The 17,816-nt window shown below is 36.5% G+C and overlaps 1 protein-coding gene across 9 annotated transcripts; it reads left to right on the top strand.

The window, feature by feature from the left end:
• Positions 1-2,625: 2,625 nt before the first annotated feature.
• LOC113119947 (uncharacterized PE-PGRS family protein PE_PGRS54) lies at positions 2,626-16,341 on the top strand. Of its 9 annotated transcripts, none has more exons than XM_026289699.1 (40): positions 2,626-2,702; positions 3,349-3,416; positions 3,517-3,585; positions 3,956-3,988; positions 4,693-4,734; positions 5,039-5,080; positions 5,235-5,273; positions 5,475-5,513; positions 6,346-6,396; positions 6,484-6,534; positions 8,370-8,423; positions 8,518-8,556; positions 8,677-8,823; positions 9,095-9,142; positions 9,248-9,286; positions 9,371-9,394; positions 9,495-9,542; positions 9,631-9,675; positions 9,968-10,012; positions 10,097-10,144; positions 10,220-10,255; positions 10,593-10,652; positions 11,011-11,073; positions 11,159-11,206; positions 11,316-11,375; positions 11,912-11,956; positions 12,098-12,142; positions 12,222-12,251; positions 12,353-12,415; positions 13,099-13,152; positions 13,703-13,747; positions 13,861-13,911; positions 13,990-14,034; positions 14,103-14,155; positions 14,319-14,363; positions 14,650-14,703; positions 15,011-15,046; positions 15,268-15,303; positions 15,587-15,631; positions 15,868-16,341. In XM_026289699.1, the coding sequence occupies exons 1-40, from the start codon at positions 2,692-2,694 to the stop codon at positions 15,994-15,996; spliced, it is 2,025 nt and encodes a 674-aa protein (XP_026145484.1). In that variant the 5' UTR covers positions 2,626-2,691; the 3' UTR covers positions 15,997-16,341. The 9 variants fall into 9 exon arrangements, with proteins under 9 accessions (XP_026145484.1, XP_026145490.1, XP_026145491.1 ...); XM_026289705.1 differs by having other exon boundaries at positions 14,120-14,155; XM_026289706.1 differs by having other exon boundaries at positions 14,123-14,155.
• Positions 16,342-17,816: the final 1,475 nt, after the last annotated feature.

Here is a 17,816-nt window from a genome sequence, read left to right on the forward strand (position 1 = left end):
TCAGACAGATCGAGTTTCTAAACAGAATGGCTCCTTCAGGACGATCAGAGGTGGCTCGTGACCACGGAGACAAAAAGTCCTAACAGAGCTCTGGATGGAGCTGAAATCTGAGAACAGAACAGGAATCTGTATGAGAAAATGTGCAGGTCTGTATGTGCATGTGTGTGTGTGTGTGTGGTTTAATCTGTGTTTGTGCTGGACCACAGTAGAACTCACTTCTCACTTCCTGCTCTCCTGTGCTCCACTAAGACTAAAGATTTTTGTGTTTCTCCAAAATGTCATATATATATTTAAAATATTACTGAAAATTAAAAAAAAAAAAAAAAAAAAATATATATATATATATATATATATATATATATATATATATATATATATATACATATAACTTATTATATAAATATATAACTTATTTTTATAAAAAAAATTAATAAAAGCAATATAAAATAATACATAAAAGATAAAAAAGGACAAAATAGTGATTTTAATGACTATTGGGACAATTTACAAATATACAATAAATTAAATATATATTAATTTATAATTATTATAATTAAAATGTATATATATATATAAAGAAAGAGAGCATTAATAATATACATTTATATCAAGTTTCTATATATAATTGTATATATTATATATTAATTATCAATACGTATTGCCACAACTATAACACAACAAATGGCATGCATTACACTGACATAATTTTTTTGCCTCTGGAGTACATTTTGTTATTTTTATTTACCAAAATATATTGAGAGTGTGGAAAAATATACTTTTGCCGTAGGATACAACTGTGGTGGTCGGTCTTTTTCCATATGGTCCGAGCACAGTCTCCATGCACGGCAGCCGAGCTGAACAGATCCTGGACTGGCACTTCTAATCTCGACACCAAGGTAGGCTCCAAGAGCGCTATGGTTTCAAGCACCTAACAGAGAGCTTTTGTTTGAGATCAGGCAGGCCTGCAGGAATGAGGGAAGACACAGGACATCAAACTGGCCAGCAGAAATCTGGCCACATCTGCCAACAAGAGCAGCTGATGTGTAATAATACAGCTTTTCAATATGTCTTGTCATTCCACACTGCTCCTGGGATTGACACTGTACCAGCAGGTGGACATTTCTACTAGCAATAGTAGTCTAGTACTCGAGTACATGCAAAGCATTTTTATGAACAACTGATTCTTCCAAAAGCAAATGAGCCTAATATTTCTAGCAGGAAATAACTAAAACAAAAGCTAGCTGTAGTTACACATAATGTAAGCTAACATCTTTTACATTGTTTGGATTCATGTATTATTTTAATATGATAGTTCAGATCAATCGAAATACACACACACACACACACACATACAGTTCAACAAAGAAAGCTTGTTTAGCTCAAGAGCTCATTAGCTTTGTTGTGACACACGTCCATTTGGAGGAGTTTATCACAGAAATGCATTTCGAGGCCCGCTGGTGTTCGTTACATTGTAAAACAGCTTGATGTTAACTGGCACTCGCTACAGGAATGCAATCTTCCTGAGAGCTGCCAGATATTCTGTTACTGTGAGGGGACAGGAGCATTAGCTTATGCAAAACACAGATACCATAGTACTTGAATGGACCACGCTAATCCATCACAAGTCATTAAGTTATTGTCTTTCTCGAAAAGGCCTAGCAACACTTGTGGTCTTTATTTACTGAATATCATGCATAAATAAATGCAACAATAAAAAAAGTTACACATTTCTAGACTATATACATTGATTAATATAGATGCCTTATTTTTTGTTATTCAATATTTAGAAATATTGTACTTTAAGGTGTGAGATGTCATTTTATATTATAATGTCAGTTGTAAAAATGTAAAAAAAATGCTTACTGATTTTTTGATAATGTTTTTTGTAAACAAAGGTGAAAATAAAAATCTGAATAAAATAAATTATAAACTATAAAAGTAAATAAAAAGATAAATAAATAAAAAGATAAAGATGTAAATAAAGAAATGTATGATATAAAATGTCTGATATAAAATTTAAATAAATATGAAAATATGATTTATTAAATAAAAGCATATGCTTCAAAATAAGGTCCACCATTATCCATTCTTTAGAGTATTGCAGTGTTTTTGTAAGAACCAAATCACAAAACAAGCGTGAAAGAACCATCAGAAAACCTCTGATCTAAAACCAGCTAGGTGATCTTGTTTTCCAAGGGTGAACAAATGAGAAAACACCTGTAACTTCCTGCATGAGTTCCTGTGGCTCTGGTCTGTGTGTGATGTTGTGTAGGTGCCCTCCACTGGTTGAGCTGCCTTACTGATTCCACGCTGCCTGCTGGGCCAGAGAGATGATGGGACATACCATGAATTTGTATGCTATTCATCCAATTTTTTGGTATAATCAGTCAACAGCAAACGCGCAGAAGATATTCCTCATCATTTCTGCACTTTGATAAGTGAAGACACTGCAGATCTGATCTGAATATAAATTATGAATCAAAAATGTGTCAGTACTCACTCGTGGTTTGATTGGTGGGAGCAGGTTGAATGGCAGGGGCTGGGGTTAGAAGTCCTGCCCCTTACCAAGATGGGGGGCTGCAAGGGTATAAAAAGTATTTTGCTGGCCAGTCTAGCATAAGGAAGTCAAACGCACGTTTGCTGGTTGCTTTACGTCTGCTGCACAGTTTCCCACATAGACCTGTGCTAAAGATGCTGTCACGGTAAGTCAATGATGATTGATACAGAACAACTAATATCTCTGAAACTGACATCAGCGGACTAACTGAATGAGCAATTATCTATCTATCTATCTATCTATCTATCTATCTATCTATCTATCTATCTATCTATCTATCTATCTATCTATCTATCTATCTATCTATCTATCAAGAATAAGCAGTGGATTGGTTTATCAATGGCCTTGAATGAGGGGTTTATGCATTTATTTAACATGCATTCATTATTATATTCCTTAGGAATCAAACCCATAACTTTGGTGTTCCTAGCACTGTGTTTAAGCTACAAGAATGTTTTTTTTAATAGACTAAAAGCATGTTTTGGATAGGATTTGATGCTTATGACTTATATCTGGTTTAAAGTCTGTGTTGCTCCAATAATTTAATGCTGGGAATCTCTTTTAATAATAAAACGTGATGTAATGTCTGATAACTGAATGCTTTATGATTAAACAATGAAAAACTTGGAGCATAAATTGATGAACGAACATTGTATGCAAGTTAAATTTGAATTCATCTAATATTAAAAGCATGCATTTCTCAAGAGAATTAATTTGAATTCCCATTGTCAGATTTTTGAGAAATGCTTCACATGTGCTTATTCTGGACTCTTATCATTTTGCTTTCACAGAAATCTTGTAATTGCTTCAGTGGCTGTAGTGTTTCTGGCGTCCACCGTATCAACGGCTCCTGTTGAAGGTATGAGCTCCTTTCCCAGAGGGATTATTTAATGACACACTCCTATGTTTAACATACAGCGCCCATGTTCATTAAACAGCTCAGTTATTTCTCCGGACAGATAAGGAGCCTGAGGAAAATGACTTTGAGGCTGAAGAGGGTGAAGAAGAACTGTCTGAGGAGGAAGAGGGTAGGGGATGAAGTTCTTTTAGATGTTACTTCATCAACATCCTGATGAGAGCCGACCGTACCACACCAAGGAGCTCATATTGTAGACACTTTGACACTAGATGTGATCCTGCAAAAGGACAAGATGAGAAGTTAATTCTATAATGTTCGTGATAAACAGTTCTAAAGTAAACCTGAATTTATTTTTAATCCGTTCAGATTCATAAACCCATCAAAGTGGGTAAATGCAGTCTCAAAGAGAAAATAAAAGAGCATTTAACTTAAAACAGATCAGTGAATTCTAAACTCTGTGGACTCGGACAGAAAGAGGAGAAGGGCTAAACAAAGGAGCGGTTGTTATAAACTGTATCGATTTTCCCTTTTCTTTACAGATGATGATGACTCCAAAGGTCAGCATATGAAGGGTGGGTGACAAGTTCACAACTAACCACCATTGTGCAAAACCTCAGTCATCTTTAATAATCACATAATAAGTCATAATTTACTTCAAAAGTCAGTTTTTCTTAATGAGGCTGAGCTATTCAAAACATTTGGGGTTCTGCCATAATCAGAAATTGCACTTACAAAAAAAGTACTGTAGTACTTTTTGTTGGTATTCAATGATTTTTGGACATGGGATCAATGATAATACTTTGTTTTTCTAAGCTTGATTATTAAGATTTTAAAGTATAGTAACCATACAGAAAACCTAGTACAGTGGTGGTAATCTTATCAAACTTCGGTATACCATGATATAGTATTTGCAACATTCCTACATGGATTTAAGTACCATAATATATTTTAAAATACCATAGCATTGCCATCTGATACAACCATAGTACCAGTGTTAAAGACTAAATACTCATGATACATTTAGTTCTAATGGGGTAGCGACATTGCAAAAACTAAACTCAAATCAGATCTAAAATGCACATAAAAGCCAATAAAAACAACTTAAAATGTATATAGCTGGTTTATACAAGATGCAAAACCCCTTAAGCACGTGTAAAAAGAGTGTCTGTCTTTTATGAAGCCTCCTGGCCAGAATAGTTTGATTGGCCTGTGAGAAATGATCTCTGGGAATCTGTGTAAGAATATGTTTCTTGTTCCTCTCCCTCTTTTCCTAAAGGAGCCGGATCGCATCAGGCCACTGCAGCACCCAAAGGCTTGGGTAAGGTGAAGCTAATCCTCTTTAGAGCTGGAGGCAGAGAACACTGAACCTCTCAGCACTGGAAAATAGTTCACTGGGTGCACCCTACTCAGTAAGCAGAGTCAATCAGTACTTAATCTGGTTTAGGGATCAGGTATGTGGCTGAACGACATTGCTCGATTTATTAATAAATGTGGAAAGACGAAACATCAGGTGCACAGATCCGTGGAAAACAGAGGCCTGTAGCGCAGTGAGATTGCATGATTGTTGGGCCGATGTTTCAGGACCTTATGCACTTTAGACTGAAGGGCTGTTTTTCTCCAAGGTATGACTCCTGGCAGCGCCATCGCGGGCCAATCCCCAAACGGTAAGGAAAGTCTACTCGATAACGCAAAAACAAGTTCTTTTCGGAGTGCATTAGCCTCTCATGACCTCTGGTGAAAGGTGAATTTGTTGAGAGCTCAATGGCCTTTCTGAAGTCCAATACATCTTTTGACAAAACCTTTGCTCTCGTTTCCCAGGTCAGAAACTTAATGGCGGCACTCAAACTGGCCAAGTCTGTAAGTGTGAACCTGATCTATCAGGGGAAAAACTTTCACAGAAGCCACACTTTAGAAAAGCAACACAGACTGACCTTATGTAGGAAATGCACTACAGAGTTATATACGCACGGTCATAGCCAAACATCATGAGGTCAAATCTAGATATATTTTCTCTTTCTTGGCCAATCAGAAACTTAACTGGTGTTTTTGTCATTACAGCATCAGGCAGCACATCAACAGCTTCAAATGGAGCAAACGGTAACCAGCATTTCAGTCAGAATATGATATAACCTACTATTGTAAAAAAAAAATATATATATATATATATATATATATATATTACCTAATATTACCTAATTTGATGATACGGAGTTAAAAATAAAAATATTTTTTCACAAATGTATGTATTTATCTGCCTTAATGCACTTATGAAACAACAAAAGCAGCCAAATGTCAAAGGTTTTCACAAAAACACAAGTATTCAAAATTTATAATTTAACTCATAATATGCAAAGAATTAGAAAAACATATGTTCAAAATAAATTTATAAATATACATTTTCCACAAAATCTGTCATTTTCTGTTGCTGTTTGCATGTAGGAAAATGTTTGAAGCTCTAGATCATGTTTTCATTTTCTTCTGTTGCTGACCTTGAAATTAGGCATAAATAATGTTCGTACATGTGAAAAGTGGCTGAGAATTTAACAAATAGTTGTACTGGGCTCAGAGAAAGATAGTAATCTTGTCTTTATGGCAGTTTTTTACAATGATTAAGGGATATAACAAGACTTCCTAACCTTACAAATTGTTGTAGAATGCAAAAATGCTACAAAATGCACATTGTATTTAGTGTGAAAATGACGTGCTAGTGCCTAATAGGCACTATTTTTCGAATCTGCATCCATAATAATAAAAAATAAAATAAAAAAAACAGGGTGGTTCATGGTGGTGAATCATTAGTTTTGCTGTTAATGAAACCACTAACTGCGTGTCATGTCATTGGATTATTGGAGCAGTATCAGTATTGACATCTATCTTTCATTACTGGACAAGGGATGTTCTCTCAGAAATGTTTCTTTGTGGGTTACAGGAAGTAATGGAAGAGACGGGTTATCTCGCCCATCTGGCTCTAGTTCTCATGGTACTGGACCTGTTCACCTGCTGTATATGGTTTTCTTTTTGCCCTAACAAGTTGACTGCCTAATCACTGTATTCATTTTACTTACAGATGCAAGTTATGGTGGACAAGATGGGTCCAAATCAGACATAGTTCCTCCAGGTACCTGATCACTGATTCTGACATAAATAAAATAAAATAAAAGTTGCACATTTATATGTCACTTTTATATTTACCTTAAAATACTAAAATGTTTAATACAACCATTAATTTTTATATAAATAATATAATATACAGGTGCTGGTCATATAATTAGAATATCATCAAAAAGTAGATTTATTTCACTAATTCCATTCAAAAAGTGAAACTTGTATATTATATTCATTCATTACACACAGACTGATATATTTAAAAAAAAATTCATAATTAAAACTGACAACTAAGTAAAATAAAAAATTCAGTAACTCAGAAAATTTGAATATTGTGAAAAGGTTCAATATTGAAGACACCTGGTGACAAACTCTAATCAGCTAATTAACTCAAAATACCTTCAAAGGCCTTTAAATGGTCTCTCAGTCTAGTTCTGTCGGCTACACAATCATGGGGAAGACTGCTGACTTGACAGTTGTCCAAAAGACGACCATTGACACCTTGCACAAGGAGGGCAAGACACAAAAGGTCATTGCAAAAGAGGCTGGCTGTTCACAGAGCTCTGTGTCCAAGCACATTAAGAGGCGAAGGGAAGGAAAAGATGTGGTAGAAAGAAAGTGTACAAGTAATAGGTATAACCACACCCAAAAAACAAAACCCATTCAAAAATGTGGGGGAGATTCACAAAGGTGGACTGCAGCTGGAGTCAGTGCTTCAAGAATCACTTTGCACAGATGTATGCAAGACATGGTTTCAGCTGTCGCATTCCTTGTGTCAAGCAACTCTTAAACAACAGACAGCGTCAGAAGCGTCTGGCTTTAAAAAGGACTGGACAGCTGCTGAGTTGTCCACAGTTATGTTCTCTGATGTAAGTAAATTTTACATTTCCTTTAGAAATCAGGGTCCCAGCGTCTGGAGGAAGAAAGGAAAGGCACACAATCAATGTTGCTTAAGGTCCAGTGTAAAGTTTCCACAGTCAGTGATGGTTTGCGGTGCCATGTCATCTGCTGGTGTTGGTCCACTGTGTTTCCAAGTTCCAAGTTCAACACAGCCGAATACCAGGAAGTTTTAGAGCACTTCCTGCTTCCTGCTGCTGACCAACTTTATGGAGATGCAGATTTCATTTTTCAACAGGACTTGGCACCTGCACACAGTGCCAAAGCTACCAGTACCTGGTTTAAGGACAATGGTATCCCGGTTTTTAATTGGCCAGCAAACACACCTGACCTGAACCCCATAGAAAAGCTATGGGGTATTGTGAAGAGGAAGATACAATATGCCAGACCCAACAATGCAGAAGAGCTGAAGACCACTATCAGAGCAACCTGGGCTCTCATAACACCTGAGCATGTCACGGACTGATCGACTCCATGCCACGCCACATCGCTGCAGTAATTCAGGCAAAAGGGAGCCCCAACTAAGTATAGAGTACTGTACATGCTCATACTTTTCATATCCATACATTTCAGTTGGCTAAGATTTCTAAAACTCCTTTCTTTTTATTGGTCTTAAGTAATATTCAAATTTTCTGAGATTTCTGAATTTGGGATTTTCCTTAGTTGTCAGTAATAATCATCAAAATTAAAAGAAATAAACATTAGAAATATATCAGTCTGTGTGTAATGAATGGATATAATATACAAGTTTCACTTTTTGAATGGAACTAGTGAAATAAATAAACTTTTTGATTATATTCTAATTATATGACCAGCACCTGTAATATAATATATAACAACTTAACAATAACAACAGTTTGGGGTAAGAGGAAAAGTAGTAATTTCTTTAAATAAATTAATGGTTAAACAGTAGTGCATTACATGAAGAGTGATAAAGGGAATTATTCTCAGGTGTAGGAGCTGGAGGAGCAGGTGCTAATGGAGGTTCGGGATCAAAAGTCCCTGGTAATGGCATTTAGAAACAAAATGTTCAAAATATGATCTCAAATATTTGAAATTTTAGTAAAATCAGAAACCCAATATGTTTAATTTGTTTCAGGCACAGATGGGGGCGTCCATTCGGTTTCCATTTCTGCTGGTAAGAGGTTGTTCTGTTTATCCTAAGGCAGCCATGCCTTATAATGTGTATTTATATTATGCACATAACATCTAAATATAGCATTCACCTCATACCGAGATATCATTGTCAATATCACAGTGTCATCAGGTCAAGGGTCATCAGGCCACATAGCAGCAGGTCATGGGTCCACAATGATATCCAGCCAAACATTTGGCCAGGCTTCAGCAGGACAGATGTCAGACGGTGTGGGTGTAGTTTCCTCTGAGGTCCAATCACAGCCTGCAGGTATTTCAATCAAAAAGATGCAATAGTTCACCCAAAACTGAAAATTTGCTGACCCTCAGGCCATCCAAGTTGTAGATGAGAAATCTGTTTCAATGAAGAAACAAACTTACCCATCTTCGATAACCTGAGGGTGAATACATTTTCAGCAACTTTTAAATTTCGGGTGAACAATTCCTTAAAAAATTATTTTATTTTTATTATATATAAGGCTTCAAGTAAAAGATCTATGCAAAAGTTATACAATCATAATGCTCTTTGCGTGTGTGTTCAGGGTCAGAGGGATTCGCTCCACAAACAGATGGCTCACAGAATGAAAATGGTATGTGTATACCAGGGTCTTGCTATTGTATCTCATGGAGGTCTTTTCTTACTTTTTAAATGCTTTACACAATAATCAAGAACACATCTTGTCTTCTTGCATCAGGGGAAACAGCTCATGATGGATCTCAAATAGAATCTCCTGGTGATGAACATTAAAGTTTACATTCAGTTTACAAAATGTTTTCTATTAAATCATAATTATGTCATTTTTGTCTTGTACATTCAGAAACCCCTGAGATAGAATCTAACGGTGAGTGTCATTGTGTGTTAATGCACATCAAACAAAATTGTGCACCATATTAATCAGAAGAATGAGTGATGTAGTCTTTTTAATCGGGTTCCTCTCATAGGCAATGGACACAAACAGCTTCTGAATGGAGGAGAAACAGGATTTACAGGTGAGGAAAAAATTTGTTTTAATTGATTGACATTTCATATGACATGAAAAATAAAAACTAACTAACTGTCTCTGCTGTTAATTTGCAGGCATGGATCATTTCATGGCAGGCACATCTCAGATACAAGGAACAGGTATAAAAGCATGATTTAAAATCCTACCGAAAAACCATTCATTTCTGAGATAGAAAAAAGTATACTTACAGTGTTTTCAGTTTTTACTTTGTGTCACAGGAATTAACAACATTTTAAAAGTATTAAAATTAAGACTGTATTTTTGATCAGACTTCTTAAACATTACTGAAACCAACCTTTAATCTAGTGTATACATTTAAAATCAAAAACTTTATACATATTCACTAAATAATAATGTGAGCATCAGACCGTACTAGGAACTCAAACATTTAACTGCACATTTTTATTGCAGGCATAACAGATCAGTCAAGCCATGACTTCCTCGTTGGCTTGATGGGTGAGCATTTCTTTGTTCTCATTAATGAGTGGAAGAAATACTGAATGTGATTCTCAGTGTGGACCAGAATGTCTCCCTCTACAGGTGGAATAGGAGAGACCTTTGGTCCAGACACCCAAACAGACGGGCTAGGTACGCTTTTAGACCTCTTAGACAGTCCTCCAGACGTTCCACACACATACCTAGTAACTGACGCTGTCTCAACAGATCACATGGGACTCGCATTTCAGGTGGATTCGGCAGGTAAGCGTCCACTTCAACTCATCCAGGCTTGATGTTTATGGCTTTTGGGCTGCGGCCATCTGAATTGCTTTCTAATGATCTCATTGGCCTTGTAGCAAAAAAGGACGTCCCACACTTGTTAAGTTCACTTGATTTACTTTTATGCCCATGCTGTGAAACGGCTCACATACGGCACTGAGAGCCTCCCCTCCTTCTGTCCAGCTGTCATGCTGTACTAATTATGGGCCGCGCGAACAGAATAAACCAGCCAGATCCTGTTCTCTACCTAATAATTTATTGAAAGACGACTGGTGTGAATCAAAGCTGTCCTTTTTCTCTCACTGGTTCTCCTTTCCAGCCGCTGGCCTGAGTCCAGGGCACCCGTCCAGTGGCGGTCCGGTTCTAGAAGCTCCTCCAGGTAATGGCTGCTGGCTGCCGCTCTGCGCTCCTTTAGGTCCTGTAAATTTAGAGTGCTTTTACCCCAGTAGCCGTGGGATTATCCCAGCACACGTCTAATAAACTCTGTCAGACTTACAATCCTGACACTGGCTCCGAAGGGGGCATTACGACAACTTTCAGAGACGTTTTTAGTGTCATGAGAGGTCACTGGGGTTTCATGCATCCGTTTGAATTACACAGACTGATCACTGAGCTCATAACTCAGTTTACTGAATGAGTGTAGGAGCTTTTAAGATGGATAGATAGAACAACTGGTAGAATGAAGGAACAATAGGTGGAATGACACAAGACAGATTGTCCCTTGTTCTGTATATCAGACTCTCCAGGACTGGATTACCTGTCTGTTGACAATGGGAATGGTGTTTATACTCATTCAATCAGTAAGTAAAGTATTAATAGGTTTACTAGCATTACATTTGTAAAAGTATATTATGTTTCTAATAATATCTTTTATAATATCTCCAGACATGGCTGATAATGGAGCCCAATCCAAATCACCAGTTGATACAACAGGTAAACTGATGTTAAACAACATTTTCAGCAAAAATCCTGCATAGATTGGTGGAAACGGAAAGTGACATAAAATGCAAAAAAAAATTGAAGTTTAATCTGATTTTTACAGATTCTTCAGTAATCTTTGGCACAATGTCACATCCGGGCCATTCCTTCTTAGATTATTCAGGTAAGACAACTATTTTAGTAAAAGTTTGCAACAAAGCCTCATTTGTTAAAGGAATAGTAAAAAAGAAATTGCTGTAAATTTTCTCACCCTCAGGCCATCCAAGATAGACAGGTTTTTTCTTTAACAGACATCCAGAAATGTAGCATTACATCAATTGCTCACACTGAATGGGTGCCGTCAGAATGAGGATCCAATCTGTTATTGTGAAAAAAACTTCACTTGTAAAGCGAAAAGCTGCATGGACCTTCATTTTGACGGCACCCATTCTGCAAAATTTCTCAAAATCTGTTTTGATAAAGAAACAAACTCATCTAAATCTTGGGCTAAGAGTAATTTTTTTTTCCAGCAAATGTTCATATGTTTTGGTGAGCTATTCCTTTGACATTTATTTTGACATTTAGTGCCACATTTATTAATCTTTGTAAATGTTAATAAAAAGTTAATAAAAATGCAATTGTTATATGTATTAGTAAAGTTGAAATATATATATATATGAGATACGATATTATATTTATCAGTTTTGTTGTTCTCCTCAGATGGTGGGGCAGATAATAATGGTGCAGATTTACCTGATACAAATGGTGAGTTACAATCAACAAAATTCCAATCATAGCAGTTGTTGGCTACTTTTCCATGGTCCAAGCTGTTTTAGGTGGTTGACCACCTGCAGGGATTTCATCATAAAGTATCATTTTGACACATGATTCATAATTGCATTACAGGAAATGGAAACGGTCGGCACAAACCTGTGGTAGGCATGCAGAAAGGTATGTTGAAATGTCTATAAAAGCATATGAAACCTATGAACAGGATAGAACTACAGTGTGTGTCTGGATTCATTCACAGGTGACCCTCCAGGCATTCATCTCAACATCAGTATGTATCTAGCTATAAAACAAACACAATCAATCAACACACATTCACAACGTCATATTATTGATGGACTAATATCCTGGAATTGATGTGAATATTTCCAGTATCTTTCCAAACAGGCGGAACAGGCCATCAGGACGCTGCAGTGGAGATACATCACACAGCTGGTAATATATCACCTGGTTCTATCACACCACTGAAAGTCAATTGATTTGTTAGTCATAATTCAATGTTTATGGGACTTCTCCTGGCTAGTCTGTCTAGAATAGTGGGGTTGTGTGGGTTTACCAAAGGCTTGTGCTCAATACGAAAAATATTTTTCATGGCAGGTTTAAAGCCATGAAAACAAATATCAGAGTTTTGTTGATTTTAGCTCACATCACATCTATATGCTAGTGTACTACTTTCTTTTTTTTTTTTTTTTTTAAGTGGGAAACTTAGTTATTTAAACAATAGTTAAATTGTCAACATATTCACTTCTAACGTCTTGCCTTAAATGAAATTTTGCCTTCCTATACATCATTGGTTTGCTCACACAGTGAGGTCGGCAGCATTATTTAATGCATACCCAAAAACCTAAGGTATTTGGGAAAACAATCCCAGAATGCTTTGAGGGGAATTAGACTTGTCATTCACCTACCAGCATGCTAACTTCAAACTTATGAGTTAAGTCTTCCAAATACTATTTTATATATAGAAAGGCACCTATCTATTTAGACAACAAGGTATCCCACTAGATTTTGGAACAGCACTAATAAGTCAACACTAATCATCTTTACACATATATTAATCAAATATTAAACCACTTCGCCCTTTTAGAAACTATTTTTGTTGTTGCTTTTATTTTCAGTTGGTGCTCTAGATCAAAGTGACCACACTCTCAGTCCTTACGCTGACACGACCGGTAGGTAACCACATATAGAAGCCTGTTTCCACCACAGATTAAAATATATATATATATATATATTTTTTTTTTTTTTTTTCTGTGGTGGAATTCTGCAATTCTGCAATCTCTTGCAATTCTGAAGAAATCCGGAATCAGAATTCTGAATTTAAAATTCAAGAAAAATTTCGCAGTTCAAATTTTAAATATCGCAATTTTGTTTGTTTGTTTTTTTATGCCACAAAATAAAATATTAAATTTGTAATTCTTGCAATTGCAATTTTCATATCTCGCAATTCTGACTTTAGATTTCGCATTTCTGAAAAAAAAGTTTAACTTGTTACTTATAAACAGAATTATAATAGAATTTACAGACTTCCATAATAATCCTTATCTATCAGTTTAATATATTAAATAATAATTATAATAAAATAATTCACTTATTTTTTGTAAATCCATCTCTCTTTGCTTCTTTAAGATTAATTTTTAATATAATTCTTTGTATGTAATGCATTTTAAATTACCATTGTGTTTGAAATGTGCTTCATAAACTCGCCTTGGCTTCTCAAAGGATTTGACGGTGTCACCGGTGCAAGCATGCAGACAGATATGGCAGGTATTATCTTTAAGATTTTACCAAACATACTATTTACGAAATACACCATGAGTGAATGTAAAGCAGCATTGGATTTTGTGCACGTTCCTTTAATAACGGAGCCATGTGGTCAGGTGCGGCGGGTGATCCAGTGACTGAAGGACAGACTCAAACAGACATGACAGGTGAGTACAACACAATATGCAAAGAAATAATTAAAGTAAATCTGAAATATTTATGACATGCTGTTTCCTGTTATTCAGGGCAGGGAAACTTAGCTGTGACTGACGGCGTGCCGAGTTACACAGGTAAACGTGTTTCCTCAGCGCACCCAGACACATGTAGTCAATCACTCATGCAAGGCTTTCATGTGTAGTGTGTGTTTCTAAAAAGCAGATTCTGTGCGTGCGACTGGGACTGGATTTACAGGTGAGTGACCTTTAGATTATATGAATAAATCAGAATGAGCAAGTCACAGATAATATAAATGTTTAGAAAATATGGATATAAATATATATGTAATAATCAGCTGAAGTAACAAACTGTATGATTTTTTATGTTGGCATTTCAAATGTTCTTGTCAAACTTTCAGATGCCTCAGAGACACATGGTAGCATGGTTCAGACAGACTTATCAGGTAAATTACGTGTGAAAACCTCTGCCTCATCAGGTGGACTAACCATTCAGCTGCCCTTATAAAAATGTACCATGGTAAATGTAGTTTCTGCAGAAAGAATGACAAAGATACTGAAAGCCTGTTTGAAGGAAATTCTACAATGTAGAGTACAATAACAATGATACTTGGTGGAAACTGTGATTACCAAGGTCAATTTTCGCAAGGGTCTGCTTACAAAGCAGAAATTGTGGCAAACGTTTATTAAAAGTTAAAAATGAAACAAACCTTTTTTTAAACTCAACTCCAGTCACAGGGGATCCATTCACAGGGGTTTCCTCACAGACAGATGCCATGGGCACAGGTGGGTGACACACACACACACACACACAGGTATACCTATGGGACATTCCATAGGCATAATGTTTTTTATACTGAACCAAATGTATTTTCTATCACTGCACCCCTCACACAATTTTTAGATTTTCAAAGAACTTCATTCTATATGATTTAGAAGCTTGTTTCCTCATGGGGCCCTAAGAAATGTCCCCACAAGGTCAGAATTAAGTGGTGTTGCTATCATTGTGGGGACATTTGGTTCCCTTAATGTGGTGAATACCAGTTCAAACACACAATAAGGAAAAAGTATAATTTTCATTTTTATTTTTAAGCTACCGCTGAACCTCAAGGGACTCTCAGGAGTCCAAGTAAGTTTTTCTATACATACATACATGCATGAATGCATACACTACTAAATGTCTCTTAATATCAGTGTCTCTTAAATCATGTCAAAATGTCATTTTTGATTCACACTACATCTCTAAACCTGCTTTACCTGCTAACCCGTACATATTAAAGTAAACTAACAGGGTAAATTCATAAAATCAGTGGTTTTGATGTAAACCTCTGGTTTGTTCTCCTCTGACAGGCCAACCTGGTGCTACGGAACAGACACAGCCAGCTGGTAAGCTTCATGGGAGTTCAGATCTCCTTCACTTCAATCACACGATTCATTCTGATGATCTATCTCGCTTTCACCTCAAAGCCATGTCAAACCTGTCCATGAAACATATCGTTCATAAAACCAAATAAAGAAAATTCTAGAACAGAAATTAAATAATGAATACCTTGTGAATAAATCCCCGTTTATGTCTGATTGAGATGCAACAATGATGGAGTGTCTCCAGTGCTGGTGAACAGATGCTCAACAGCTCTTCTCTTTTCTCTGTTTTGCTTGTTCTGTCCAGTATCAGCAGGTGAACAGTACCACACATCTGGTCAGGGTCCTGAAGGTGGGTCTGAAAATTCTCCATGCAGATCATTCATGCTGAAACATCTATCAAATGAATAGAGCTATTCAAAACAAACGGCCCAAACCATCTCAATAATATTGCAAAAACAGTTAATAGGCAATTTAATTGTTCACACATTATGGCCCGGTTCCACAGACTGGGCTTAACTTAAAAATTTTGTAAACGTCTGTCAAGCTGTTTGGCCTCACTGAACTGATGTGTGCGCTTTATGAAAGGTGCAGAAAATGTGGAACTGGAAGATACCTGCTGATTTCCACATGAAGCCGCGAGTGAGGTTTCTGCGCTACAGATTCCAGTGCACAGACCTGAACGCCTGGCAGAGGAACCCTGAACCCGCTCGCTAGACTCAGCTCTCCTTTATCTGTGTGTGTGTGTCTGTTTGTTTTATTTTCGACTATTTAAACATTCAGAAGATACTGTAACTTAACGTTTTATTGCGCCTGTTTATAAAACTGCCCTGTAGCCTAAGTATTTTATTCATTAGTACAACGAAAGAAAAATAAATAAATCACGATTTTAAACATTATTTTCTGTGTAAATGTAACGGTTGTTTCCCCCATAAATGTCGCTACTGTATTTTCTTGCCTAGAAGTTGAAGCAATATCCTTTTCCAATGTCTCAGATTGTATATTGCTGAATGTATGTCATTTGATGATAATCTTTACATTAAATTGAACATCTATGTTAAACATCAAATTCTAATATTTGTAATTTTACCCGTTCGGAGGAATCGGCTCAAAAACGGGTAACGTTATTTGGATAATGGTTGACTGTCAACCCTAGGTTAAAGGGTAAGTTCACCGATTTTCAGACAACTTTGTATCGCTCATTGTCAGGTGACGTCACACTCGTGGAACACGAAATGCATTATGGGTATAGCCGCCATTTGTAAGGTATCAATGCTAGTGTGTTCAGTTGGGAGGATTGTGTTGGTCTTAAATGTGGTAAAATGGTACGTTCTTGTTGTGTGATAGGCTGCATATCTAGTCTCATGACAGAATGGGTCAAGAAGCTCAGATGCTGAAATTAATGCAAGCGTCATGCGCTTCAGTCTATGTAGTAAACAAACCAGCACTTGTCTGCCATTCATTCACACAGAGACGCGCAGAACACGGATTCATATTTCAAACAACTTTTGCTGCTTAACATGCACAGATACTGGTCCATATGGAGATTTGATTTGATTAATTTATGCTAACTTTGACAAATTCTGTGACTGTCCATATTAAAATGTAAGTTTCATTTCCATGACTGGATTTTGAGATTCCGTCCTCGTTTTCTGCTTCGCGGAAATCATAGCGCTGAACCGGGTTTGAACGGGACCTCGGTACTACCCGTACTTAAAGAAACCTGGTACAGTCACATTTTAAAAAATTTTAGTACCGACTTCTTTTGACAACACTATACCATAAAAAAGATAATTTACAATGTCTAAGTATGAGGATGAAGGTAGCAATGCGGGGTCAGCACTCCAACTTAATGCAGTCAGCTCATATGGATCTATGTTATGAATGGATGACAATTTCTCCATATAACGATCCCTGGCATCTTTATTGAATTTATCTCGGTACGGCCTTTTCTCAATCTTCTTTTGCTTCTCCAGGTTTTCGAGTTATATTTACTTATTATCTAGATAGTTATCTAAGTAGTTATATTAGTTATTTATTCTATTATTTACTTCTATTCTTGTAATCGTGGTTGTTTCAGTCAATAGCGATACTTCAAAAACGGCGCCGCGGTGACGTCACACACAACAAAACCACGCGTCTGACAAAGAGCGATTGTTACAATGTCGGCGGTATACATCAAACAATGGGCATTATTTTTTTCATCCAAGTATATTTGTCAGAAAAAGTACGCAATGTGACGTGAGCGCGTCATCCAGCGGGCTTTTATATATATATAGAAAGGGGAAAAAGATATTTGGTTTCTACTTTGTTTTTTATTGCTTCTCTCGTCTTCATTTGTAAGTGGCTTTGGATAAAAGCGTCTGCTAAATGACTTAATGTAAATGTCAGACAGTAAACTTTCAGGAAGACAAAATCTTGCCAGCTATGATAAACTATTTAGACCAGCTAATGATGACCAACGAGAAACTATGAAAATAAAAAGCTGGATTTAGCAGGTCCTAGCGGGGAAAATAAAAATCCAAACTACCTCCAAA

Source organism: Carassius auratus, chromosome 19 (genome assembly GCF_003368295.1).
Source record: "Carassius auratus strain Wakin chromosome 19, ASM336829v1, whole genome shotgun sequence".
Lineage (NCBI taxonomy): Eukaryota > Metazoa > Chordata > Actinopteri > Cypriniformes > Cyprinidae > Carassius > Carassius auratus.

Excerpts from the sequence above, each read along its gene's own strand:
- LOC113119947 (XM_026289699.1), top strand. Across the intron at positions 10,013-10,096 it reads CTTCCTCGTTGGCTTGATGG|GTGGAATAGGAGAGACCTTT; the intron begins GTGAGCATTTCT and ends CTCCCTCTACAG. Across the intron at positions 12,252-12,352 it reads AGGCATTCATCTCAACATCA|TATCTTTCCAAACAGGCGGA; the intron begins GTATGTATCTAG and ends GAATATTTCCAG.